General features: G+C 49.8%; 9 protein-coding genes across 9 annotated transcripts; 5 read left to right on the forward strand and 4 right to left on the reverse strand.

The window, feature by feature from the left end:
* Window positions 1-150: 150 nt before the first annotated feature.
* P174DRAFT_394922 (HVSL domain-containing protein) lies at window positions 151-1,242 on the reverse strand. The gene is made up of 3 exons (XM_024823652.1): window positions 969-1,242; window positions 699-924; window positions 151-644 (listed from the first exon to the last, which is right to left on the reverse strand). The coding sequence occupies exons 1-3, from the start codon at window positions 1,231-1,233 to the stop codon at window positions 233-235; spliced, it is 903 nt and encodes a 300-aa protein (XP_024679619.1). The 5' UTR covers window positions 1,234-1,242; the 3' UTR covers window positions 151-232.
* A 1,649-nt stretch (window positions 1,243-2,891) lies between these two features.
* P174DRAFT_463176 (uncharacterized protein) lies at window positions 2,892-3,741 on the forward strand (the record flags this gene model as incomplete). The annotated part of the gene is made up of 2 exons (XM_024830227.1): window positions 2,892-3,557; window positions 3,616-3,741. 2 exons carry the CDS (start codon window positions 2,892-2,894, stop codon window positions 3,739-3,741), a joined length of 792 nt encoding a protein of 263 aa, XP_024679620.1.
* Window positions 3,742-4,775: 1,034 nt separating this feature from the next.
* On the forward strand, window positions 4,776-5,680 carry P174DRAFT_463177 (uncharacterized protein; the record flags this gene model as incomplete). Its single annotated transcript, XM_024830228.1, has 4 exons — window positions 4,776-4,806; window positions 4,827-5,006; window positions 5,086-5,246; window positions 5,282-5,680. The coding sequence occupies 4 exons, from the start codon at window positions 4,776-4,778 to the stop codon at window positions 5,678-5,680; spliced, it is 771 nt and encodes a 256-aa protein (XP_024679621.1).
* Window positions 5,681-6,018: 338 nt separating this feature from the next.
* Window positions 6,019-8,412, forward strand: P174DRAFT_444795 (ER oxidoreductin). Its single transcript, XM_024828174.1, has 3 exons — window positions 6,019-6,403; window positions 6,465-8,032; window positions 8,094-8,412. The coding sequence occupies exons 1-3, from the start codon at window positions 6,296-6,298 to the stop codon at window positions 8,218-8,220; spliced, it is 1,803 nt and encodes a 600-aa protein (XP_024679622.1). The 5' UTR covers window positions 6,019-6,295; the 3' UTR covers window positions 8,221-8,412.
* Window positions 8,413-8,789: 377 nt separating this feature from the next.
* Window positions 8,790-10,719, forward strand: pex13 (peroxin PEX13). The gene is made up of 3 exons (XM_024828175.1): window positions 8,790-8,948; window positions 9,075-9,386; window positions 9,472-10,719. Exons 2-3 carry the CDS (start codon window positions 9,075-9,077, stop codon window positions 10,372-10,374), a joined length of 1,215 nt encoding a protein of 404 aa, XP_024679623.1. The 5' UTR covers window positions 8,790-8,948; the 3' UTR covers window positions 10,375-10,719.
* Window positions 10,720-12,925: 2,206 nt separating this feature from the next.
* Window positions 12,926-14,143, reverse strand: P174DRAFT_376656 (Clr5 domain-containing protein; the record flags this gene model as incomplete). The annotated part of the gene is made up of 3 exons (XM_024822706.1): window positions 12,926-13,158; window positions 13,431-13,666; window positions 13,950-14,143. 3 exons carry the CDS (start codon window positions 14,141-14,143, stop codon window positions 12,926-12,928), a joined length of 663 nt encoding a protein of 220 aa, XP_024679624.1.
* Window positions 14,144-18,734: 4,591 nt separating this feature from the next.
* On the reverse strand, window positions 18,735-20,733 carry P174DRAFT_495121 (beclin 1; the record flags this gene model as incomplete). Its single annotated transcript, XM_024830863.1, has 3 exons — window positions 18,735-19,490; window positions 19,511-20,573; window positions 20,649-20,733. 3 exons carry the CDS (start codon window positions 20,731-20,733, stop codon window positions 19,034-19,036), a joined length of 1,605 nt encoding a protein of 534 aa, XP_024679625.1. The 3' UTR covers window positions 18,735-19,033.
* Window positions 20,734-20,957: 224 nt separating this feature from the next.
* Window positions 20,958-23,109, forward strand: P174DRAFT_514999 (Myb-like DNA-binding domain protein; the record flags this gene model as incomplete). Its single annotated transcript, XM_024832120.1, has 2 exons — window positions 20,958-22,958; window positions 23,061-23,109. Exons 1-2 carry the CDS (start codon window positions 21,343-21,345, stop codon window positions 23,107-23,109), a joined length of 1,665 nt encoding a protein of 554 aa, XP_024679626.1. The 5' UTR covers window positions 20,958-21,342.
* A 99-nt stretch (window positions 23,110-23,208) lies between these two features.
* Window positions 23,209-24,685, reverse strand: P174DRAFT_463183 (putative cysteine synthase; the record flags this gene model as incomplete). Its single annotated transcript, XM_024830229.1, has 5 exons — window positions 23,209-23,381; window positions 23,435-24,051; window positions 24,108-24,226; window positions 24,280-24,339; window positions 24,401-24,685. 5 exons carry the CDS (start codon window positions 24,683-24,685, stop codon window positions 23,209-23,211), a joined length of 1,254 nt encoding a protein of 417 aa, XP_024679627.1.
* Between the last annotated feature and the right edge of the window lie 65 nt (window positions 24,686-24,750).

Below are 24,750 nucleotides of genomic sequence, written 5' to 3' on the forward strand. Positions count from 1 at the left end.
TACTAGAACGAGAAAGGCAGCAGTCTTGGCGCCCGTAGCTTTTGGCTCGGGAGGCACCTATCTAGGTACATTTAGGACCACTATATGCAGCTCAGGGCGCGAGGTAGAATAATTTTGGAAGGCTAATGGAATACTAATTGAGCAGCCGTAATACACCTTCCTCTAAAAGGGGGCTAAGCACGTATCATTCGGTTCTCACCAATTTACGGTTGAGTTATATCACAGGAAAATTTCATACAGTCGAAAGGGGTATGCTCGAGATATTGTTCCCAATTTTGACCTTCACACAGTCAAATTGAATGATCAGACTTTGTAAGCGGCGAAGATCTATAGCCTCAACTTTCTTCTTCTGCTCCGGCGTTGGTTCTGTCAAGCTCCAGGCGAGGGAGATATGGAAACAGTGGGAAAGGTCTTCGGGCTGTGTAGCTGGTTTGACGCTTTCATGTCGTCCATGACTGTGAACTGGGCCAGCCGAGATGCCCGCATACAGCGGTGGTTGGCCAAAATGAGCTAAGGAGCGATTTGACAGGCCGAGGAGACGGTTCAAGTTATCCTTAGCGGGCTTTGTCACCCGTAGGACGAGGAACCACCGCGTCCTTTCGTAATTAGAGACCCAGTCGAGGCTGTAAGGGTGGGCAGAGAATCTGGGCTGTCTGTTAGCAACCCGACTGTCCATGAGAGAAGCGTGAAATACTCACGCTGGGACTGTAGACTCTTGAAGAGCCGTTTGAAACATGGATATGAAAGCCTGTCTCTGTTCAGTGCGAAGAGCCACTGGTCTGGAGAGACTGATATGAAGCGGGAGCTGGACACCCAGATCGCTTCTTAATAAGCTATGGATCTCTCCTGCATCTTCTCCCAACTTGACTTCGACTTGTGATAATATAGCATCCAAGACAACGAGCTCTGCTTTCGACGGACACCCTGTCGAATTCAGTCTCTATTCGTAAATTAGGCATGAAACTCACACTCTAGGTATATATGGGTGGGCCAGTTCCCTTCAACATGGGGAATGACACGCTTACGGCCTCCATGAAGGCTCGGGTCGTCTCGTACACTCACGCGAGTGCTCGAGGCATACAGATCACGAAATGCACTTGGTAGTGGGGGTAGAGATGATACTTGATCATCGACGGACGAACTGTTGAGACGGGGTCTCTTTGCTGGTCTGGGTGATTCCTCCCCGCTCTCTTCTGTATCTGACTCTGTATCAGAGTATTGCACCAAAGCCATCGCGGCAATGGGTATAGGTTGAGTCAAGAAGCGCGTTGAAGAGAAGCAAGCGTAAACTTACTGTCATGGTATTACTGTTTCTTACGGGTAACCTAGGACGCTCCCGTCACCAGCAGAGTTACTGATTGGCTGGTAGCTTTATTCTCCCATCGAGAGTGTCAATTGTTATCATAATCGTCTCTATGCTTATTTCTTAAGTTACGGAGTAGATTGTTACCAAAGGCGATGTATCATACGTCTGGAAGTCGAAGTGCGGAAGAACCATGAGCCCAATGGTTACATATAGAGAGGGAGATATAGAAGCATCACATTTGGAGCAAGAGAATACATGCTTGAAGAACCATGGATCCATGCTATGAGACTATCGTTAGGCCTGCAGTTGTCCCCAGAAAATACGGCGAGCAAGCGGCTATAAAACTTGATCAGTGTACATATTTAAGTGACCTGATGCGACGAAAGTTGTTCTAGGACGAGGGTGGCCGTGTCATAGAAGTGTGGGGTAATGTGGTAATGGTAGCACTGACATCGAAGCATTGCAGATTTTTCCACAATCCATGACGCTCTTATAGCCGCGAGTTCTGACGGCTAGACCGATCTTGTCAGTAGGTCTGATGACAAACTTTTATCTACGGAGTAAAACCCAGGTAATTGTAACAGTGGGAGGGTGCTCTATTTCTCTGCTTCGACTTAGTTTATCTGCACTTTGCCTAGACTACAATGGGCCTTAGTAGTTAGTAGTGCGCTCCGAAGACTTAATGGTTGACGCCACGCCCAGACTAATGATGAGCTTAATCTTTGCAATATAAATCTAAAGGAAGCCCATGAGATATTAGCAATGGACTGCTTAGATACTTTGTTTTAGCTGAATAAGAAGAACAAACAGAACAAAACCTTGTGGCTGTCATATGTGATGGGTTCTCATGCTGACCCAACAACGGTCACAGGGCTTGTTCTGTGAGATTCTGACGACCTTCGACAGGAGATCATTGAGTCATATTCAGGCACTCGAACGTAATTTCCATCAAAATCCATGGATCGACGGGATCGTCGGAAGCCGTTTGAGGCGAGTTTTCCACGGGTTCTCGTGCTTGATCCATCAGTTTCATCATCGAGTCCCGTGGCCGATGTAACCGAATGGGTCTAGTCATTCGGCAAGGCCCATGCACTAAGCCAAACAAGGGATGGATTATATCACTAAGCCCAAGAGGGAGGGGTGGACCACTTATCGATAAGCCCCAGGACCCTTGGGTATAGCCTATGTACTCATAGTATACGCAAGTCAGTCACGTCACTCTTTGGTCGTAGTACACTTTGTAGACAGTCCTTTCTCTACTGTCTCTTGAGTGATCTTTCTCCTTCTCTGATTCCTTCCTCGAACGTGCTTCTTGTGCCTCTTCTTTTGAGCTTACAACCGTCGACAATCATCTTTTCTTTGCTTAGAAACACCGCTATTTCCCTTGATCACATTTTCAGACCCCAAATCGGACAGTCAGCCCCACATCATCAGAAAGTATCGGTAATCTTGCATTCAATAGCGCAGAGTTACTATTTAGACACCTGCGTCTCTATCCAAGGGAGGGAACCCAGAGATTAATAGCCGGAGGAATTTCTTTTCCCTGAGTCCACCTCGATCATCTCCTCAAAGTCGAACAGTCATGATGTCTTCCGGCGACTCTATATATATGGCTTCGTATCCTTCTCGTTGGAATCAGCCTAGTCATTATCCTGTGAACGTCGACATGGCCATGGAGTTGCGGAGCAACAACCCCTACCATCGCTACATCTCTCCTTCTCCTACTCTTTCTCCCTCTTCATCTACTTCGACTCTCAACACTCTCAGTTTGGAACGCTCGCCTTCTGTGCCTTCTGTGTACTGGTCTGGTCAACTTGAGCACCAGCCAATAGAGCCAAGGAGAAGACGGAACACGTATCACCCTACGTACGCTCAGCAGAGCACTCAAGGCAACCGCCATCGCGCCAGATACCGACGCGGTTCGCTTCTTGTCACTCCAGATGTCATTGATCGCCTGGACAATGCAGGTGTCTTCCATTACCACCATGAGAGCCCATATGACGCCGTCTATGCGGAAAGAAATCATGACGTCAAAACTAGCCCGATTGCAGCTCTCGAAGACTCCACTAAGGAGGCTCTCAAGGCGACCCCAGAGGACAAGATCGCCGATTGTCTCAACAGCCATCGCCCGTTGGATGGAGTTGCATTCTATCCTCCTGGAACTACGGACAAGGAAGGACGAACCTACGAGTACGAGGAAGGCACCAACATGATGAACGACTATGGCAATTTCGTTCGTATCCCAGGCTTGGTAAGTCACCTCGGTGCTTATTCGTAATCAAATTTCAAAGTACTGATCAATCTATTAGAAATTTACCGAAGAAGACTTCAAAAAGGACCCTTTCTACAACAGTCCGCTTCCAAAGCCATTCGAGATTATCCGCAAAGCATTCAATCGTCATTGCCGCAGTTGGAAGCGCAATAAGACCACCTGAGCATTGAGCAATACAGCCTGCCTGCAGATCGCTACCACTATCATTGAACGCACCACTTCTTCGCTGTCGCAACGATCATCAACCTGCCAGCGGTGTATCATTATTGTCACCCAACAGTCTCGGTCTTCACCATTGCAAATGCAGAGCTATATGCTTGGTGACACAAGTGAAGAATATGTCTGAATGACTACTCGACCTGCTTTATGAATTCACGACTCGGAATATATACGACACGACACCTACGCTACTACGACTATATACCCTATAGACTGGTGCAATTTCATGATACGAGGGGTTATTTTGCCTATTTTGAGCTTTTCCCCGTCACCGATGTCTCAGTCCGTCCAACAGTCTCAGGAAACGGACAAAATCGCGAGACGAGGGCTTTTAGGAGCGGCAACTTTGGAATTCGGAAGAGATACCCGGACTCTTGGGCGCAATTTGGAATCATGTAACAAGGGTTTTTTTATGCCGCATGAGCTTTTTTCCCTTCTTCCTTAATGTATGTAAGTCTTGGTATCTGTGACGGCATTATTGGAGTCGGTCACACCTGGAGCTTAAAAGGTTCTTTGGGATATAATTCTCGGGTAACGGATTACGCCTGTACTACTACAATGAAAGGCAGGTTCAACTTCATTCTTCTAGTCAAACCAAAAGAATGGATTGAAATCCGTCTTCTCCCGCTCTTCCTGATCCCTCCAGAATTCAATAGGCAGCCATGTGCTTAGCCTAGACATGTAGATTTGGTCAAATACTGACTATCCAATTTGGTAATGCGCGGTCACGGCGTGCTATCAGCCTATCACTTGCCGCCAATGTCTGTTGCCTCCTGGTAAGCAGCTTATATAGTTCTTGCGTCATGTCCATCATTCTGATATCAAATCGCCCCAATACTAGCACCATGATACGGTCTTTGTTTGCCTCTAGGCAGATAAGATAAAAGTATGTTTTGCTGCATGAGGTCTCCCCTTCAATATCATTTGCATCCTTTACTACCAAATCTACGGCGACACGTAGGATTTTCTAACAAAGCCATGGCTGCAGTGCATACGCTGCCTACCCTTGGTCCGATCCACCCCCCAAAGTCGAGAAAAGGGCCATCAAACCCTCGATCGCGAGACATGTCAACATCCGCGTCAACGACCCGCTCGATCATGACGCACCGGCCATTCTACATGAACCTCGCAGCTATAGCTTCAACGAATCCAAGGGATCAGCCGTCGTATTGGTCAGTGGTGCAGGAGGCGGGGTAAGCGGCCCTGGTGGTGAGTATCTTATCTTTGACACGCTGTTTGATCCTTCAATCTACGGAATATCGGCAATTAACTGCAGTGTACTGCGTAGCTATCTACCCAAGCCTTGCTGATAAACTCGCCCTTCTACTCGGTATCCCGTCTATCAGACTTGACTACAGAAGACCTGCGAGGACGGAGTACTGTTCCGCCGACATCGTAGCCTCTTTCACCTACCTGCGCGAGCACTTCAATTCATCGGCCTTCGTCCTCGTCGGCTGGTCCTTTGCTTCACCGTCGCGGCCCAGGACGACCGCGTCCGCGGCGTGGCTACCGTGGCATCTCAAACTGCGAATACGGTGGGGATCAAGAAATTGAGTCCGCGACCGGTGCTCTTGCTGCACGGGACCGATGATACGGTGCTCTCGCCGACGTGCTCGGCGACGTGCTCGGAGACACTGTATAGGGAGTACGGGGACGGTCCCCGCGAGTTGAGACTGCTTCCCGGGGACGACCATGGACTCACGAAACATTCGACTGAAGTGGAAAAGATGATCTTTGAGTTTGCTGCTAAGACGCTTGGCTTTGAGAAGCTGTTGAATCAGACGTTGGATCAGGCGGGAGAGGATCTGGTTGAGAGTCGGGATGAGCGAATTAGAGAAATAGTCGAAGGGCACGACCTCGAAGGGGACGAGAGGTTGCAGTAGATGAGTGTTCGTTGACGTTTCCTCTGAGTGCGTGCATGTAGAAGTGTCTGTCCATAGGATAAGCCAGATAGGTCAAATTGCACAGCTGTCCTCTTTGTTCTTATTGATTTTTGATGAATAGCGAGGTTCCAGAATGGCATGATCTGGCCGCCTTTAACAGGTAATAAGAACGGACTCGACCAATGGAAATACCAGTAGTGTTAAAAGGAAACCACCTAGACTTGGAATGCACTGGGCAAATGCGGCGTGCATTCCATAGCCGTCTTGGCGATCATCATCCGATTACTACTGCGACGAAGGCCACCTTGTCCTTCTGAATAAATAGTCTTATTGAGGAACTTCAATATACCACGCTGTAATTAATCAATCCACCCTACAGTATAGATTTGCGTTTCTCTTTTGCTCCTCTTCCTTGCATAGTACCAATATCCTCTTGTACCTTCGCTATTGCATGGTCTTTCAGTTTCCTTGGCTTTGTCTTTGCTTTGATTGATAATCCTCGACAGGCCCACTTGTCTGTTTTTATGTGAAGGACAACAAGGCGACTAATCAACTTCATCACTCTTGATCTAAAACACATACTAGTACATGCATTTCTGAAAACTTGATCGCAAAATGCGCTCCGCAGCCAGGGTCTTCTACCTGGCAGTGTTCGCCTTTTTGAGGTTTACCAGTGCTGACGATGATGGAGACAATCAGCGATATGACCACTCTGTTTGCGCAGTAGGTGGCCTCTTCTACCAAGAATACTTCTATGACTGTTTCTGACTATGTCGTTGTCCAGATTGACCCCTCCGCCACCGTCTCCGATGCCTGTGTTTCCTACGTCACCGTTGATTCTCTCAACGATCAGATCTACAGCCTTCTCCAGTCGATCACGCAAGAGACAGATTTCTTTTCATACTACCGCCTAAATTTATTCAACAAGCAATGCCCGTTCTGGGACGATGCCAACAGCATGTGTGGCAATATCGCTTGTTCCGTCAATACAATAGAGTCGGAGGAGGATATCCCGTTGACGTGGCGCGCGGAGGAGCTTAGCAAATTGGAAGGTCCCAAAGCAGGCCATCCCGGCCGCAAACTTCAAAAAGAACGGCCCAGTGACAAACCGCTTCAAGGCGAACTCGGCGCAAATGTCGGGGAAAGCTGTGTGGTCGAATACGACGACGAGTGTGATGAGCGCGATTACTGTGTGCCGGAAGATGAAGGGGCCAGTGGTAAAGGCGACTACGTCAGTTTGGTAGACAATCCGGAACGATTCACGGGCTATGCGGGACCGGGAGCCCATATGGTCTGGGACGCCATTTACCGGGAGAATTGTTTTCTGAAGTCGCCTCCAGCGATGGAACTGTCCCCGCATCCATCTCTAGGAGGCTTGCAGGCCGTCAACGACTTCCGAAACGTAATGCAAAAGGAGATGAAACGGTCCGAAGGATTGCCGTTTGACAATGAGTGCCTTGAGAAGCGGGTCTTTCATCGCCTCATTAGCGGCATGCATGCATCCATCTCGACCCATCTCTGCTGGGATTATCTCAACAAGACCACAGGACAATGGCACCCCAATTTGCAATGCTTCAAAGAGCGTCTGCATGACCACCCAGAGCGCATTTCTAACCTGTACTTCAACTATGCGCTCGTCTCGCGGGCCGTGGCGAAGCTGCGGAAGCACCTTCAGAATTACACCTTTTGCACAAGCGATCCACTTCAGGACAGCGAAACCAAGGAGAAGGTGTCCCAGCTGACTGCGATCCTCGCCGATCGGCCGCAAATCTTTGATGAAAATATCATGTTCCAGGACCCGAGCGCACCCGGCTTGAAGGAAGAGTTCCGCAACCGCTTCAGGAACGTGAGCAGATTGATGGACTGTGTTGGCTGTGATAAGTGCCGACTGTGGGGCAAGCTCCAGGTGAATGGATATGGAACGGCTCTGAAGGTGCTGTTCGACTACGACGAGACCAAGAATGGCGAAAATCCACCACTACGGCGAACTGAGCTGGTCGCGTTGATCAACACTCTGGGCCGCATTTCCCATAGTTTGGCTGCTGTACGAAGCTTCCATCGTGCCATGGACCTTGGACAGGGCCAGACTTTCGCTATCATGGCGGGAACTCCCATGTTGAAGGAACACCCTGGCGGTCGGAAAGCGAAGGTCCTCTACAAGGATGGAGGGTCAACGTTCTATTACGAAGACGACGAAGACGACTTCAAGTACGCGGCGGAGAGATTGCCATGGGAGAGAAGGCCGCATAAGGAATCGGATACTGCGTGGGACAGTTTTACGGCCGAATTCGAGGTGGTGTGGAACACATTCGTCTACGTCCTGAAGAGTTGGTGGAATATGCCGAAGACTTTGTAAGCTTTCCCTAATTTCTGTCCGTCTGCATGGTGACTGACCGCTGATTCTGTCTTGCAGATGGGAAATCTTCGTCCTGGAAGCCAACAGGGCCTGGAGTTACTGGCTGGGTCTCCCTGTGCCGCCGCGGTCATGGAGAATTCGGCTTCCTCAACGACCCCAGATGCGCAGTCGTGACGAGTTATAATCGATTCCAGCGTACTAGACCATCTATTTCATGACCATCGGCGCCTGCCGAACTGTATAGACAACGAGGGTTTGATTTTGTTTCGCGGCGTCTAGAGTCGATGTTGCATCTTGGGAGTTCGGGAGCGCATGTATAATATGGGTATATCTACTCAAATTGACGAACAGTCTTAATTGCATTGAAACGGTCAGCTGTGGTTCGGTGGTGATAATGTAGGCGCGTATCTCGTATGGAGAGTAGCTGTACTTGAGGCTCAAGAACATTGTCATATATCAAAGTCAAGTCAACTGGAAGAACATGATGAAATACGGTAGTATATATGGTGCAACCGATGGTACAAAATATATCTGTCGATCTATAACCAACCTCATGATGATGATGATGATGATGAAATAGCCACGGCGTTCTCCGGCTCAGAATGAGTTTCTGTCGGCAAAAGCAGACAGCCTCGGCATCTGCGGCCACATGCGCTATGTAATTTTGTCCTCCAAGCCAAACGGCTCCACCCCATCTCCTCTTGACCATCTCCTGCGTCCCCTCTCTTCTGCGCATCCACGTTTCCACCATCATCCTCATATCAACCTAGCGACTTGCCATCTAGGTCCAACTCGTTACCTGATTATTGGCTGGGCTCAAATGCGAGGCTGGTGAGAATTATCCCCTCCGCAACTCCATGGCGTCGGTTTCGCCACCTAAACCGTGGGAGAGAGCAGGCACTGCTGGCGGTGGTAGGTGACCCGCTGCTGTTGAATACTTATTCTGTGCTGTCTCTATCATCGAGAACTTGATCGCTAACATTGTTGCTTCACTTCATCAGGCACTGTGTTATCAGCGTCCCCGCGGGTAGTTCAACCATGACTCCAACAGCCGCCGCTGCGACAGCGCCGACCGCTACCTCCTCCATACCCACATCCACCTCAACACCATCCTCTACTACTCCCTCCTTACCTTCTCGCCCTGACACATTGAACTCTGTTGTAAACCGGACAGCGTCGAACTACTCCCCCTATGGCACATCACGGTTCGGTACCACGCCGTATGGAACCGGCTATGGCGGCTACGGCGCATATTCATCGCCATACTCTCGCTTCGGTACGATGGGCTCCATGTATGGAGGCTATGGTGGCATGGGGGCATGTACGGCGGCATGGGGGCATGGGAGGCATGTACGGTGCCGGCATGCCTGGCGACCCCAATGATCCCAACAGCTTGACGAATTCGTTCAGCCAGAGTACGCAGGCTACCTTTCAGATGATTGAGAGTATTGTGGGTGCATTTGGTGGGTTTGCTCAGATGCTCGAGAGCACATATATGGCGACTCATAGCTCTTTTTTTGGTATGTCCCTGTCATCAGTGACTACTTCTTTGGATATTGCTAACTTCGTCAAAGCCATGGTCTCCGTTGCAGAGCAGTTTGGCAATCTGCGAAATACTCTCGGATCCGCCTTGGGTATTTTCACAATAATTAGATGGTTCAGGACGTTGATCGCGAAGATTACGGGGCGTCCTCCGCCGGCTGATGCTGCCTCTCTTACCCCCTCTGCGTTTGCGGCCTTTATGCACGGGCGCTCGGCGCCTGCTACGCTTCCAGACGGCTCTCCTGCTCCCCCCAAGCCTTCGAAGAAGCCCTTTTTCATGTTCCTGATCGCCGTCTTCGGTCTCCCCTACTTGATGGGCAAGCTCATCAAAGCCCTCGCGCGCTCACAGGAGGAGCAGCGTAAGCAGATGATGCTGGGACCAAACGGCGAACCCATGCAAGCGCCATTGGATCCATCGAAACTTGATTTCTGCCGAGTCTTGTATGATTACACTCCCGAGTCTCAGGAAAGCGCCGGCATCGATCTGGCCGTTAAGAAGGGTGATATTGTCGCTGTTCTCAGCAAGACAGACCCCATGGGCAACGCATCTGAGTGGTGGCGCTGCCGCGCTCGGGACGGCCGTGTTGGCTACCTCCCAGGGCCCTACCTCGAAACCATCCAACGAAAACCTGCGCAGCAGGCCATCACCTCCGGCAGCGAAGCGGGCAGCCGCAGCAATACTATGACATCAGTCATTGAGAAGGCTCAGGTCGGTGATGAGAAGAAGCCAGTCTTGAAGGGGAAAATGGGTGACATCTCGCCGGAGAGCTTTCAAAAGAGTGCATTCTACTCATAGGCTGTGCCATGACATTTCGTCGTCACCATATCACCTTTTATTATTATCACGATAAACCACGAACAAAAGATATGGCGGCATATTCTGTTCTGGCTTACTTATCCCACTCTTTCTCTCTCAGTCCTTGTCGATGCATCGGTGTTTGACGGATTATGGGCTCTGGGAGTATTGAACGACGACGCCAGGATACTGTTGTTTTTGGGTACATCTGGACATGGATGGTTTCTTTTTCTGCGTTTTATCTGTTCTTCTTACGTTTGAGCGAGGGTTCCTATCTATATCATCTACTTCTTATGCCGTGTATACTTTACCCAATGACAACTTAATACAACCGACATGCAGTTCGACTGTCTCATCGCACACTAGGTGTTGCAAAAGTACATTTTGCGCACTTTGTAACGAAAGGTACTTTGTTAATCAAGTCCTCCAGCCATATCTGTAGCGCCTGGTCGCAAATATGGAACTGACTGTGATATAAATCCGAGACAGCGAAGTATTTGTTCACCGTATAGATATCAAATAGTAACAGATATAGCTGATACGCCGCTATTAACCATGATTATGAATGAGCGTGTTTGAATGAAGTCTTTGGCCTATCACCTCCTGACCTATCAGCCGGCCCTCGACCTTTCGCAAACCCGGTCCTCCGTACAGGCAGTCCAGACTCTATACTCCACCACGCGTTGTAGGCGTCTAGGAGAGTGTCGTGTCGTGTGTCCACACACTAACAACAGGAATCGTCGTCAACGTACGCACCATCCCGTCCGCAGTCCGTCGTCCGCACTCGCCCATCTCGCCATTTGGAGTAAATATCCTTTCAGTCTACAGTAGACCTAGACAAGAACCTGGTAAGGTATCTACCTACTATGTAGAAAGTACTAGATAGATATCTTGATAGTCAAAGGATCCCCGCGCAAACGTGTCTTGAGCCAGCCTCGCCCGCCTCGTCTCATCTTGTCTGATTGGCCTGACATAATGCGCCAGGGCCACGACTCCAAACGGGAATCTGGATAGGCGTACTCTATATCCATTACGATTTTCATCAACTTGAAAACAGTCAACTCAAAACGTTTTGGGCTCGTAGGCTGTAGCTCCGTCCTAACCTAACAGTCCCTGTTTCGGCCCTATTGACTTGGCGGGCGTTAAGTGATAGTCGCCCCATCCTGGTAAGTTGTCCGGGGCGAGGAGGGTCTTTGTCTGCAGCGTGCTATGCAGTGCCTGGGCGTATGATTAGGACGGATTAAAGGCGGAATCTTTTTCCGGGGTGTGTGTTTGGTTGTGGTGTTTCCTTTCTCTTTGTGCTGGGATGGGGGCTAGTGGTATGGTGTACTGTGTTTGGTGTAGTGTTACTGCTTGTGCGAGTTTGGAAGACTAGTTTCTTTGTTGTGATTGGGATCTGCGGGTTTGGTCACCATGGTGGATGAAAAACAGGTGCAATTTGTAGTACAGTGCTTCTACTTCTGTGTTGCGATTAGGAGAGCTTTTTATATGAAAAATTAGAGAGGCATTGGTCAGATATTTGTCTACCGGTAGATGAGATGATCGATCCTCTAGTACTCTATAGATGGCCCTCGTAATACACTGTAGTGGTTGCACATGAATTCCCTAACGCAGTCTCAATGTTGGTTACTCCGCCTGAGCTTCGCCCATAACACACGCCAGGCTTGTCCTACATGCTCGGGGTTGCCTCGTACCTCTGTAAAACCAGTCTTGTATGGAGCAGCAGCACCATGGGTTCCTGCAGTTCCTGCATTCCATTCCTTTGACCCCAGGCGGAATACCCTGGCCAGCCGCAGTGTCTCTGCAGAGTGGATCCACATAATCATCTTCGATGACCACAGCGTATCTTTCAAACACTCGTATATCAGTGCACGCAGGGTCCGCTTGCATCCTGAGCCTCAGTCGTCCCCAGACCTCCAGTGGCTGTAGTAAGAACGGTCCTGATGAGATGACGGATCAGGAACGATCACAATTTGACAGTATTCGTGGAAGCGAGACATCAGGCAGGTGATTCCCGTCGGTGTTGTCTGGACCTGCTGTTTGCGGAGCAAACAACTCAGGCGACGTCTTCTCGAATGTAGCGCGCCTGATATGCAGCAGGGTGGAGAGATAGATGGAGCATGGATTTCGACGGACCCAGAGCGCTCTGTAAGGGATGGGTCCTGTAGAGTTGGATGCGAACTGGATGCGACGGCGAGGCAAAAGACAGCAGACAAATGGTCGTTGAGCTACCCAGCCGCTCCTATTGCCGCTAGCTTAATGGCTCACTTCTCTCCTACTCTGCACCATCTTCCGCTCAAGTCAAACCATAGTTGTCTATGAAATCATCCTGCAGAAATGACAATGAACGAGACAAAATTGAGTGTTACACGGAAGGGCAAACGCAGTGATGGGTAACATGCTATAGGGTGGTTAATAGGCAAAAAGAAAAAAAGGTGATCACCATGATCACTTGGTGTCAAACCCCGCGGAAAATCCTGTGAGACCATATTCCAGACCGGATCATCAAGTCCTTGCGGGTTTCGAGTTCGAGGCGACTGCCAGTAGCTTTTCAGCATTCTTCTCCGGGTGTAATGAAGTTCGACATGCTCTCCTCGAGCTTCTTGTCGAGGGCTAAAAGACGATCTTGAAATGAATCCAAAGCCTCCCATACATCTTCAGTCGTCGTCAGGTCTTCCACTGGCTTTGGTGTAGGGTGTGTCGAAGTAGGACTGAGAGTAGCCACCGACAAAGATTGGTTGTCATCCAGTTCAGGACTTTGAAGAGGATCGATTTTGTTTTCACCTGTTGCTTCTTGTCAACTTGGTTCAAGACAGTAACATGTGCTATATCAAAAATTTGAGATCGACTGCGGGGAGAAATCGGAGATGTCAGACGAGAGATCGAACAGGGAGAAATGGGCTGCTCACGGTGCATCGATTGAGATTCCGGTAGAGGGGATAAGGCCGCAGATCGATCGTCCGGTTCGGGGGTGTAACAACTCATGTCGGATGGGGTATCTACTAGCGGAATGAGCAACAGGGGTTCTGTCGAAACACTTTCGTAAGACGACGCACCTGGTTCAGGACTCGTCTGATGGGAGTCATTGCGAGTGTTGTCCCAGGAAGCACCGTACCTACGGACAAAGCGAGCGATGCGTTTGGAGTCGACTTCCTGACCTCCGACTCGAAACGCGGTTTGCTTGCCTCGAGCAGCTCGCTTTTGCTGCTTTCGGATCATCACATGGACTTCTTTGGCCTTGATGTTTTTTCGGACATGCCATGCCGCCAAACGGTCTTTGAATTGCTTTTCTCTGGGAAGTCCAAGTTAGGCAAGAAGTTCAACCATCGGATGCAGTTCACCACAAGGTAATATAGAAACAGAAATAAAAACAAGTCAAATGGAGAAGAGGAGAAAATGGTTTCCCTGTTCTTGCTCTTTGGACGGGATCTAGAAAAGCCCTCATCTTGAGGATAAAACAGGCATGATCAACTACATGAAATGCTCATGTGATGTTGACCACCGTCCACCAAAAATGGAAACCAAGGGAAGGAGAGGGAAAAAACGAAAGAACACGAGGGAAAGGAAGACAGTACGATGCAACGAAGTTATAATCATGTTCCATGATTCGTTTCACATCTCTTAGTTTCAGCTGATGGTCGCGGTAAAGACGCTCAATAACCGTTCGGTACTCATTCCAGTCGTCAGATCTGCGGGGGCGAAAGATTGCTGAAGACGAAGACGATGAGGAAGCAGAGAAGTTGGACGACGAGGCGATGGAACCATCCATCATTAACGAATCACCAGAACTACTCTGGTAGGCATACTCTAGAGCTCACGAGGGCGAGATAGCCGGGGATGATGATCGGCGCGGACGGCGAGGAGTTATAGAAGGGTGAAAGAAAACGAACGTTGGGGAAATAGAGGACCAAATAGAAAAGAGAAGGGCAATGAGGCACAATAGAATTACAGAAAGACTCTTATGTAGTAGAGGAGTGTAGCTTGCAGGTTCGACAATATCGACAGTTTGTCAGTTGCCTGTTGCAGCACAAGCGGCAGTGAGGTAGATTCCAGACAACCGTATGGAGTCGTAGGTAGTTGTCAGTCGGATCCGGTTCAGATGCAGAAATCACTAGTCTGCAGTTGGGTGAAAGACGAGCCAGTAGATATCGTAGTGACACACGTTCTATTACTCAGAGAGCAACGAGTGGCAGTCAGTCAGCAGTAGAAGGGAGGTACATAGTAGGCAGGCAATTGCTTCAGGTCGACTGTCAGAGAAAGAATAGCTAGCAGTCAGGGTAAGAGGGCAAGTAAAAGCATGTGGTCTGTGTCTTGTCTGTCTGTAAGTAGGTGGTAGCTAGCAGCCTCGCTAGCATCCAATAATGATAAAAGAAATGAATTTTCGAGCTGTTTTCTTATGGGCCATTGTCGTTCCTGCTTCTCTTCCAACAGAAAACTGCCAGCAAATCCTTCTATAAAATTCGAAGAATTGAACTATCTGGGATAATAATGAGAATAATAATAATATTCGAATACTTATTGATGCTAGGAAGAACATTTCAAATTAGATATAGGATTTCTTACTACTGAACCAAGAGGAAAAAGAAAACATGAAAATCAAAAAAAGAACTGTCTGACTGTGATTGTAGATCAGGTGTGAGAAAAAAGGGAGGTAAAAAAATTAGAAAAATAGCAGCAAAAATACAACGAGGCTACCCAAAAAAAAAGGTTCGAAACGAAGGATACAACCCGGGGCCAAAAGGAGGCTAAGGGTGTCCACCCGGCGGCCTAAGTACGGACTAGGACTTCCTAGCTGGTCGTGGTACTTTTGGCTTGGATGAGAGACCAGAACAGCAAACAGATGATGAACAGCAAAGGGCAAAACGTCGGAGTAGTCCAGAATATAGATTAATAGGTTGGGTCCGGAATCAAAGAAAATAGAATATTCATAACCAAACCGAGACCAACACCAATATAATATATAAATAATGAAATGCTTATGGCTCTTTTTCAAGGGGAGGAATGACGATAGATCGCTGACAGGTAGTGGACGACTAGCAAGGACCTCTGCTTGCCCTTTGCGGCCACTTGCTGCTGGAACGCCCGCGGATATCCCGATCCTTGCTCCCGTGGGCCAATCGGTGGGCCTGTAGCTAATAGTACTGATGGTCCGTGTACTTTTGTTTTGATCCCCCGGTGTTGTCGACAGAGGTACGGAATACGGAGACATCATATATTACACGGTAACTCCGTACTATCTATTATTTTCAAGGATTTCCTCCCTTACAAAACTATTATCAATGTGAGTTTAACAGTTAGTTAAACTCTGCCTTAGGTATGTCTACCTAACTGTAGTCTAGAGAAGTGGGGAGGCAAGTTTGCAGTAGTAGTATGGAGATAGTAAAAACCAGCTCATAACGATGAACACGGGGATAAACGGATAATACCCACTCTTCTCCAGTCCACACGTAGCTACAAAGCACTAAGAAGTCTAGCCCTCCTCAAGCAAGACTTTTCAATAATAGGCACAGTTCTTTGTCGTGTGAAGTCAAGTCTAGGGCAAGGGGCTTGACCTCTTTCACAGGAGCACAATGTACCATATCCTCGGTATTTATCGATGATATCCATACTACTGCGATGCTACTAGGTACATCAATATTGCTAACTGTCAATATAGGTACGGAGTAGGGGCAAAAGTGTCATCTTGATCGCCTGATCGCACTTCACGCTTCGTGCTTCTTCCTCCGTACCTCTGTCGTCCGTAAAGAATGAGTTACGTACCTTCTTTACGTACTTTGTGTTTGCCTGCGCTAATCCTGCAGGTGTACCATTGCTTACATGCCATCCGATGCAGCTACTACTTCATCAGGACTAACGTGACTCCTGTGGGTGTAGGGTATGATCAGGGATCGACTTGACTTCATTAAATGACCGACAAGAAAAGAAATCATTGACGGAGTAGCGGGTTAAACGGAATTCTCTCAATAATGCAAAGTCGCGACCTAAGTTTTGCCTCTGAAACCCTGGCCCCCATCACCTGTTGACGGGGACTTGGGATGGAGGGTACCATGACCCCCAGCATATGTATGAGGACACTGCTAACTATGTAGGTACCTGGGAAATGGTAGGCTACAAAAGTTCGGTATGGGGCAAAGCAGCAAGAATAACAGGATAGTGGACAGTAAGCGCTCATCTAGAACTAGAGAACTCACGTCGTCTGTTCAGCTTCCAAGCTATTATTTGAAATCGGGGTGGCACCGCCTAGTTGTCTCGAGTCATGGTTGATGACATGATGGCGAAGAGGTCTAAGCTCCAGGTCAGTCCTCGCGACTCCGTATTGAGTCAACTGTTCTACCAGCTAAGACTCCAGTGCTCTGATTCTCAGCTGATTGTTTGCTGAGATGATGATGCCATACCAAGTTAACTTCGTCACGTTTCTCCTTTGCTCTCAAGTGGAAGTGACACTACAGCTGCCTCATAGTCGAGTCCTGTTACTTATCCTGAAGAAGTAAGCCCTGAAGACTGTAAGGCACCCTTGCTCGGCTGGATTGTCCACTCTTTAGGAAAGAATCGGCGGTGCGTTATGCTGGTGGACCAGATCGGATGTGTCCGTCCGGTTCCATCGACCTACCGTAAGGTACTTCCTACTATGGAGCGATATCTACTCGTACTTTGCACTACCTACCCACAATATCTCGACACTGATACATACATACATACATACATACATACACCCACCCATGAGACCATCGTCGCACAAAACCCGGAGATTATCACCTTTAAACGAACGGTTACTGATGTGCTTTCATTGATTAGATCTAGAGAATATTGTTGACAAAGCTGCCCACTTCTCCATCTTCCAGCACACCCCCTGGTGGAACGGGGATCTGGCCAAGACATGGGCTGCTCCGTAGTGAGTTACAGACATCCAAAGGGGCGGCGCCAACACTGGCCAGAAGACAGAAAACGGTCACTGAGTACAGGAGACTAGGTATGGAATTCACTCATGACCCAGTTATTTCGCATCCATCAAGCTCGGCACTACTCCATAATGGGGTGGGAAGCACTCCCTTACTTCGACGGTTTAAATTTGAGATGACATATCCCTCCTGGGCTAGAGCAGCACTTAGCCACAACGTCAATGGCGACCAAGCTGAAGGAGCAAGGACCCTTTTCATCGACAGCCACTACCTTGTCGCTTTCAGTCTATCTACTCCGTACGCTGATTCGTGGCGGAATCATCCATCCTTTCGCCAAGGGTGGTCTAAAAAACGAACTGGTGGCAAATGCGATAGACTGTGGTGAACTGCATGCCAAAAGTCCAGTTCCCAGCGCCGCGGTTTCGTGTTAGAATGATACACTACCTTGGTCGGCCTCGCAAACTTCAATATGCAAGGTGGACACACACTTGACTTTCGACTGTCGACAAAGAAAGAGAAAAAATAACATCGTGTGTCGGGAGCGGCCCGAAACAACCCATTCCTTGTTGACGTGTAGGATCATTAATGATCAATCATCAATAATAAGTAAAAGGTTGACAGTCCCAGCAGCATGGATCACCAGAATGAATGACGGTCTCACGGACCGTCTGGTTTCTTTGGTTCTTGAGGTTGCTGCTTCGACCGTCGTCGATTGGCCCAGCGGCGTTTGGTGGGTTACATAGGATGTGATTGGAGACAAAGAGACGCAAGACGGACAAAGAAAAGAAGAAACAATGCGCTGGGATTTGACCGTCGTCTGGCTAGACTAATTGACAAGCGGTTTCGTAGTCCGTACAGTAATATTGTTACTAGGCCGATGCAAGACTCCCTGACACCTGTCACCTATAATGGTCGGAATAAGATTGCGTCGCGCCTCCTCCACTTCCCAGGTTGTTACGGGACCGTGTCATCATCACGGCCGCCGGGCTAATGGACGATCTCCCGTTTCCTTCATATGGCATTCGCTTGTAAGTTGTAACAACTAACGAGGAGTAGATACGACGGGGTCTGGTTGCCATGATACAACAAGGATCAACTTCCAACAACGCCCTCGTGGACCGTACAAACCGTCCTGTCAGCAAGTGTCCGGCTACCGCTATGGCAGATCTCGGATCGTCATCTAGTTTCCCATGGTTCATAGGAAGGTATGTCCGAGGGCCATCGTCCTGCACCAGAACCACTTGATGGTTGAGCAAGAAGAAGAAAAGCCAAAGACGCTGTCCTCTTTACCGCATAGAGACCGCCTGGAATGCCATTAAAACTGCGGAGTACTGTCGATCTATGCCTTTCCTATGAGATAAAGACCACAATGGTCGTGCTACAAGGCACAACGCAAGGGCGACAGACTGTCGTCCGCAACTCTCGCATAGCGAGACAACGCCAAGTCGAGCCAGTCGAGGCCTCAGCTGGAATTCAGATCCTAAGGGGGTGGACCGAGTACTTGCGTGCCAAATCTTGACTAAACAGGTTGTGTCCGGATACGCTTTTGCCCTTCCCGATTGGCGCCAGAGCGCTGGAAGGGGATGTCACAAGTGCAACTCCCATGTAATTGGCCATAGGCGGCACTGCGTGGTGGATCTACTAGCGAGATCCTTGACACCAGCTTGATGCTGGCTGGAGTGAAGGCAAATCAAGTAGGAAGAGCTGCCTGAGGCTACACAGCATGCGATACACCCATGTTGCCCTGTATGACGCTGGTCCTACTTTCGAGTCGGACTGGCCGTTGCGAGTCGAGCCTGTTCGCCCGCTGCGACGGCTGCAGCCGCCACAGCTGCGGAATTACTGGATCCAGCACTGGCAACATTGCTTGCATGAGCTAGCAAGAATTTGCAACAGGTCAGCGTGTACTTGCACGCACGCGTCCAGGTCTCGTCGTTTTGGTTGAAACCAAGTTTGATGCTCGCATCGCCGATTTTGTCCCGCTTGATCTCGTACGGGAGTTTCAACCCTGCTACGGGAGCATTACCGTGACCCCGACGAGTCGACGAGACAGGTGCTGGCGTCGTCTCCACAAATTCTCCCAGCTGACGTAAACATTCCAGGAAAGCGACCATACCTGCATCAAACCGGCGGTGAAGCCAAGGAAGATTGAGCGGAAGATCTCCAGAAGAGAAGAGATCGAGCGTGGTGATTTTTGCCGCCGGAGAGGTCTCTGCGCTACCCCACCCAGCGCGGACTGAGCTGGTGACGTTCGTGGATATTCGATCTTCTCAATCCGTGACATGGATCCCATTGGCTTCAGTCGATACCCCTGAAACTGGAATCCCAATTTCTCAGCGATAGTAGCCAACAGTAATGTCGTCTGACCCCAAGCTGCGTTGATTTCCGGCCACTCCACCGACGGATTGGTCAGACGACCCAGTCGCAGCCCGTTGATGGTCCCAAAGTAGCCGTCGTGTCCAATACAGAAGGCATCATTGTAGACGTTAGTGCGTTGTAGTCGTTCCAGCTGCCGTGAATCGTGATCGTACCGCATATTCAGGGCATCGCGTTCGTTTTGAAATTCGGACAGCGTCAAAGCAAATGCGTTCCGGTCTCGCCAGAACTTCTCCTCCTCCAGGTCCAGCTGTCGCGACTCTTCCTCCAAAGCGGCGATTTCCTCGTCCAGGGCGGCCTTTTCCTTCTCCAATGCGACAAGCTCCTCAAATGCCGCCTCTTCCGCCGCGAGAGTCTCCTTGAGCGACTTTTCAGCCGCCTCGACTTCCTCCGCTGTGGGTGCTGAAGAGTTCAAGCCTCTTAGAAATGATATGTAAGCGTCCCGCTCCTTGGTGGCAGACACAAGCCGTTTCTGTAGCCCATCCACGAGCATCTCCGTGCACTCAACACAAATCGGATGGTCTATATCAGAGCGAGCTGATATGATTTCAAATAGCCGATTTGTTCTCTCTACTTGATCCGAGAAAGACCCGTCTTCTGGTTCCCGTTCGTTGTTCGGGGCGCCAGACGGCCTTTTGTTCGCCCACGACTGACCTTCTCCATTGTTGCTCGAGCTGGTGTGGGGTGGGCCGACCTGTGACTCCGTGAGCATGACGAACGACATGTTGCCGCTGTCTCCTCGGCCCAGTCTGGGAGGGTTGCTTTGCCCGCTGCCCGTAGGCCGCGGTGCCGGGATCGATCTTCTGTATACTGGCGACGTAGCATGGTTGGAGACTCGATCGTACAGCTCTCGTCTTTCTGGGGGATAGGAAGGTAGTGTAGAGGATGTGCTGTTATTCTCCGGATGAGTTCTGCCTGTTGAACCTATTTATCGATGGAAAGGACAAGAGTTAGCAAGCGTGTACGATTCGTCCATAGGGAATGCACCTGGAGCTTTACCGACGAGTAAGTCAAAGGCCGCCGGATTGAGCGCCTCAAGGGAGCCATCCAGCTTCAGCGGTGTCCGACATTTCTGGCAATACATGTTTGTAGGGTGTTGAAGATGTCGTTCCATGCATTATGCGCGAGAGAAGAACCCGTCAGATACGGATAAGATGAGTGTTGTTCTGACTAGACTGAAAAGCGCATGGGGGAGACCTGCACTGAGTTCCGCAGGGAGGAGACGTCATGCAGCAACCCGTGCCCGGCGTCGCGTGTTTTTGTCCGCTGTCCGAGCCATGGAGGGAGCAGATTCAAAGGCTTGAATTCGCACCCTTATTGAAGGACAATTCACTCTATAGAGAAATATGGCTATAAAAATAGTGTCTTGCTCATGAATGGGTCTGCCATTTACTTTGTCCTCTCAGTGATCCATATTATGTGAACCATATTCGACCTTCGTTTGCTGCTATTCAGATGGGAACAACACATGTCTGCCTACATTACTGCAGCACAACTTTGCGACCTCTACCTTCTATGGACGCTCTCAGCACATAGCCTTCAATGACTCTCGCGTCGTTCCAACATCCCTCGAGCAGGAAATCCGTCAATTCTCCCAACCCCAACCGTATCTCGAAAGCTCGAATACAGTTCTTTCACCTTCAGTGTCTGCCTATGCCTACGAATTCTACAGCTCACTTGGCCCTAAGTCATCATGGAAAGGCCTCAGAAAAGACCCCGCTTATCCTTGGGTGGTCACGGCGAAGACCCGGACGATATAGACCTGCAGGAAGCCAGAGCCCAAAATGACCTCCGCCTCAAATCGATCTTTGAACGCATCTTCGAAAAATACGGAAAAGATTTCACAGAAATTGGGGATGAAATCGATTTACAGACAGGGAAAATTGTGGTCAATAATGGTCACTTGCAGAGAATGTCCGGCGAAGATGATATTGGGGAAGAGGATGACGAGGCCGGGTGGTTGTTCAAGGAAGACCTGCCCACGTCTACGGTTCAGATCTCTAAAGCTACGCTGGCAGGATCTGTACATGACTCGGAGGCAGAGACAGGGACTGGCGGTGACGATACGAAGGAGGGAGAGCAGCTACAGCGCCCGCTTACGTCGCCGCAACCGCTCCCAGCGCTTCGGTTAGGCCGGGCATATGATGAAAAGCAGCCACCTGAGACAGCCGAGGCGGATTCGGATGACGATTCGAAAAGTGTGGATTCCTTGCTGGACTGTGCATTGATCGTCCCCAATGACTCGGATAAACCTGATAGTCAAGCCCTGCCGCTTGAAAATGAGGCTTTTCCCGCAAAAGCAAATACTACGGCTGATACGCCCATCCAATCCCCACAGACCCGTGGAGACAAAGCGAACGAGCCAGTGGAGTCTATCTGGCGCGTCCCTGAGATTAAAGGCGAGTTCTCGACGCCCATTTTCTACCGATCACGCCGCAAGCTTCCTTTGACTGCTGTCCGGTCTGCATCTCCTCCAAGAGCGGGGTCTCTGTGGGCACTTCCTGGACAATCGAGGCGCAACACAGACGGCAGAAAAGAAAAAAGCAGAAAAAAGAAACTTGGAGTCAGCCAACGAAAACACAAGCACCAATCAAGCCCCGTCTTGCACGACTGGTCCTTTGCAGAAACCCCTGACGGAAGCGAATCGGACGATCCCCTGCAGGAAGACTATCAACCATCGCCAACACCGAAGAACCCCATTCATATCAGGGGCAAAAATCATGTCGAAATCACCCCGAGTCGCACAAAGGATGAGCGCAGACCGCTTCTCCCTCAGCTGAATCCTGATTGCCAAACCACCATGAATGCTCTTCGTGGGGGAACAGAGCCCAAGATCGCCAGCAGCGCAGCTTCACAGTTACAGCCTGAGGCCGTTGAAAAACATGCAGATCAGTGCCTTTCCGTAGATACACCTGTTTCTGCAGCAGAGCAACACGCAGACCCGGTCATACCGCAGGCGTCCACTCCTACTAGAGCAAAAAGGACACTGATGACGCCAGACGAGGCAAAACTGATCGTCCGCATGAGGCAGATTGAAGGAAAGAAATGGAAGGAAGTCCAAGAGCATCTTCCGCAGCGAAAACTAATTTCACTCATCCAGTGGAACCAGACGCATTGGACTGAACGGCATGACAAACCGCCTCGAGTCTCCAAACCTTGGTCGAAGGAGGAGGCGGATAAATTGCAGACTTTCAAGGACCAACAAGGTTTAACTTGGCCCCATATTCGTGCCGCCCTTCCCGGCCGTTCACACGCGGAAATAGAGTTCGCACTGTTGAGACTCTGGGCTGAGCTGGATGACGGTTCAAAGTACGGATTTGCGAAGCTCGTGGGCGAAGCGAAGCCGACAGGCGGCGGAGCCCATATCCCGGAGCAGTTGACTCTCGATCGTGTCTCTCTGGCCAACCCCAGAGAGACGCGGGAACAGGACGATCGCGAGAAGGAGAAGGAGAGCGTGTGAGATGTACTCCCAGGAGTTCGATTGCGGTACGCTTTGACTGCAAAGCCCTGCACCTTTCTGAAACGCGAATCCAAGAATTGCCTACTTTGTACCGAACAGCTACTCGTCATCTTTGGCGTTCAGAACGTCCTCAAGCTTGGTATCCACCACACCTCCGACATCTCCAGCCTTGGCCCAGAATCGAGATAGGTGCCTTGAGCCAGAGTCAGACAGGACTGTGACGATCCTATGGCCAGGACCAAGCTTCATCGCTGTCTTGACTGCCGCAAAACCTGTATCATAGTGATTAGCAAGGTAGCAGACTAGGTACCAAGAATATACCCACAATTGACAGCACTGCTACTTCCAACGAAGATACCATCCTTTTCGACTAACCATCTAGCCATGGCCAACGCCTGCGCATCCGTCACTCGCACAGCATCGTCCACCAGCTCCTTTCCTGCTTCGAAGTTGGCAGTGACGCGGTTAATCCCAATGCCTTCGACAATCGTGTCAACCTGTCTTCGCCTCCTCGTGCCTTCTCTCTCCTTCAGATCAAACATGACGCCGAAGCGTACTCGATTGTAGAGTCCACTTCCCTGAGGATCGGCTAGCACTACACTCAAGTTTGGAATCCGGGGCTTCAAGAAGAGGGCGACGCCAGAAATTGTGCCCCCAGTACCGGCGCCAGCGACGAACGCGTCGAGTTTACCGTTGCACTGCGCATAAATCTCCGGCCCCGTACCGTTGTAATGAGCTCTCCAATTGGCTTCGTTTTCGAACTGGTCCGCGAAGAAGCCTGTTCCACCCGAGGGAGATAGTGTCTGAGCTTGAGCTAGGGCGCGCGCGCGATTGACAAAGTTGTCCTTTTCAACGATCGGTGCGGGAGGTACACGATCTACTATTGCGCCTAGTTTCAGGAGCAGGTTGGACTTTTCGATTGCTTGGTCAGAGGGCATGCAGCTATTGAGCGTCAGTTGTGGTTTGAACACTTCATGTAAGCGCGAGTCGATACTCACATGTGAGCGAGGTAGCCCTTTGCTCTGGCGAGAGTGGCCAGTGAAATGCCGGTCGAACCGGACGTGCCCTCGTAGATGGTATCCCCGGAGTGAGGTTTCAAGATACCCTTTTGCTCGGCCTTTTGCAGGTTAATAATCGACGTGAGAAGGGACCGAGGCACGTATCACATACAATTTCAATCATGCTTAAAGCTACTCGGTCCTTGGAGCTCTGACCCGCTCCGTTCAGAAACTACAACAGCATTAGAGCTGGAATCCTCTCAAATGTAGACGAATAGACAAAACAACCATACCTCTGCTTTCCCAAGAATCTCGCATCCGGTCGCATCTGACAAGGATTTGATACGTAACAGAGGAGTATTCCCAATGCAGCCTTCAATGCCGTCCACAATTGCAGGAGGCCCTGACCTGGCCGTCAAAGAGTCTGCGGAGCTATCCTGCAGGCCGTTTGTCGACTGGGAACGAGTTCCTCGGAGGCGATTCTTCAACTCCGGATACAGAAGCTCAGTAAACCCCACCGCCAGGAGGATTCCAGCCACAAAGGCGGTTCCTATGCAGACCCTAGAATGATCAGACATACTGAGAAATTATGCTCTGCGGTCGGTCAAAACATAAACGCACACCCAAAATCAAAAGAGCGACT

Source organism: Aspergillus novofumigatus (assembly GCF_002847465.1).
Source record: "Aspergillus novofumigatus IBT 16806 chromosome Unknown P174scaffold_7, whole genome shotgun sequence".
In the NCBI taxonomy this organism is placed as follows: domain Eukaryota; kingdom Fungi; phylum Ascomycota; class Eurotiomycetes; order Eurotiales; family Aspergillaceae; genus Aspergillus; species Aspergillus novofumigatus.

Coding starts and splice junctions, on each gene's coding strand:
- P174DRAFT_394922 (XM_024823652.1), bottom strand. CDS start 1,233: ATGGCTTTGGTGCAATACTCTGATACAGAGTCAGATACAGAAGAGAGC. Junction 925..968: donor CACCCATATATACCTAGAGT/GTGAGTTTCATG, acceptor TGAATTCGACAG/GGTGTCCGTCGAAAGCAGAG. Junction 645..698: donor CAAGAGTCTACAGTCCCAGC/GTGAGTATTTCA, acceptor CAGACAGCCCAG/ATTCTCTGCCCACCCTTACA.
- pex13 (XM_024828175.1), top strand. CDS start 9,075: ATGACTCCAACAGCCGCCGCTGCGACAGCGCCGACCGCTACCTCCTCC. Junction 9,387..9,471: donor CATGGGGGCATGGGAGGCAT/GTACGGTGCCGG, acceptor GCTACCTTTCAG/ATGATTGAGAGTATTGTGGG.
- P174DRAFT_444795 (XM_024828174.1), top strand. CDS start 6,296: ATGCGCTCCGCAGCCAGGGTCTTCTACCTGGCAGTGTTCGCCTTTTTG. Junction 6,404..6,464: donor ATGACCACTCTGTTTGCGCA/GTAGGTGGCCTC, acceptor GTCGTTGTCCAG/ATTGACCCCTCCGCCACCGT. Junction 8,033..8,093: donor TGGAATATGCCGAAGACTTT/GTAAGCTTTCCC, acceptor TCTGTCTTGCAG/ATGGGAAATCTTCGTCCTGG.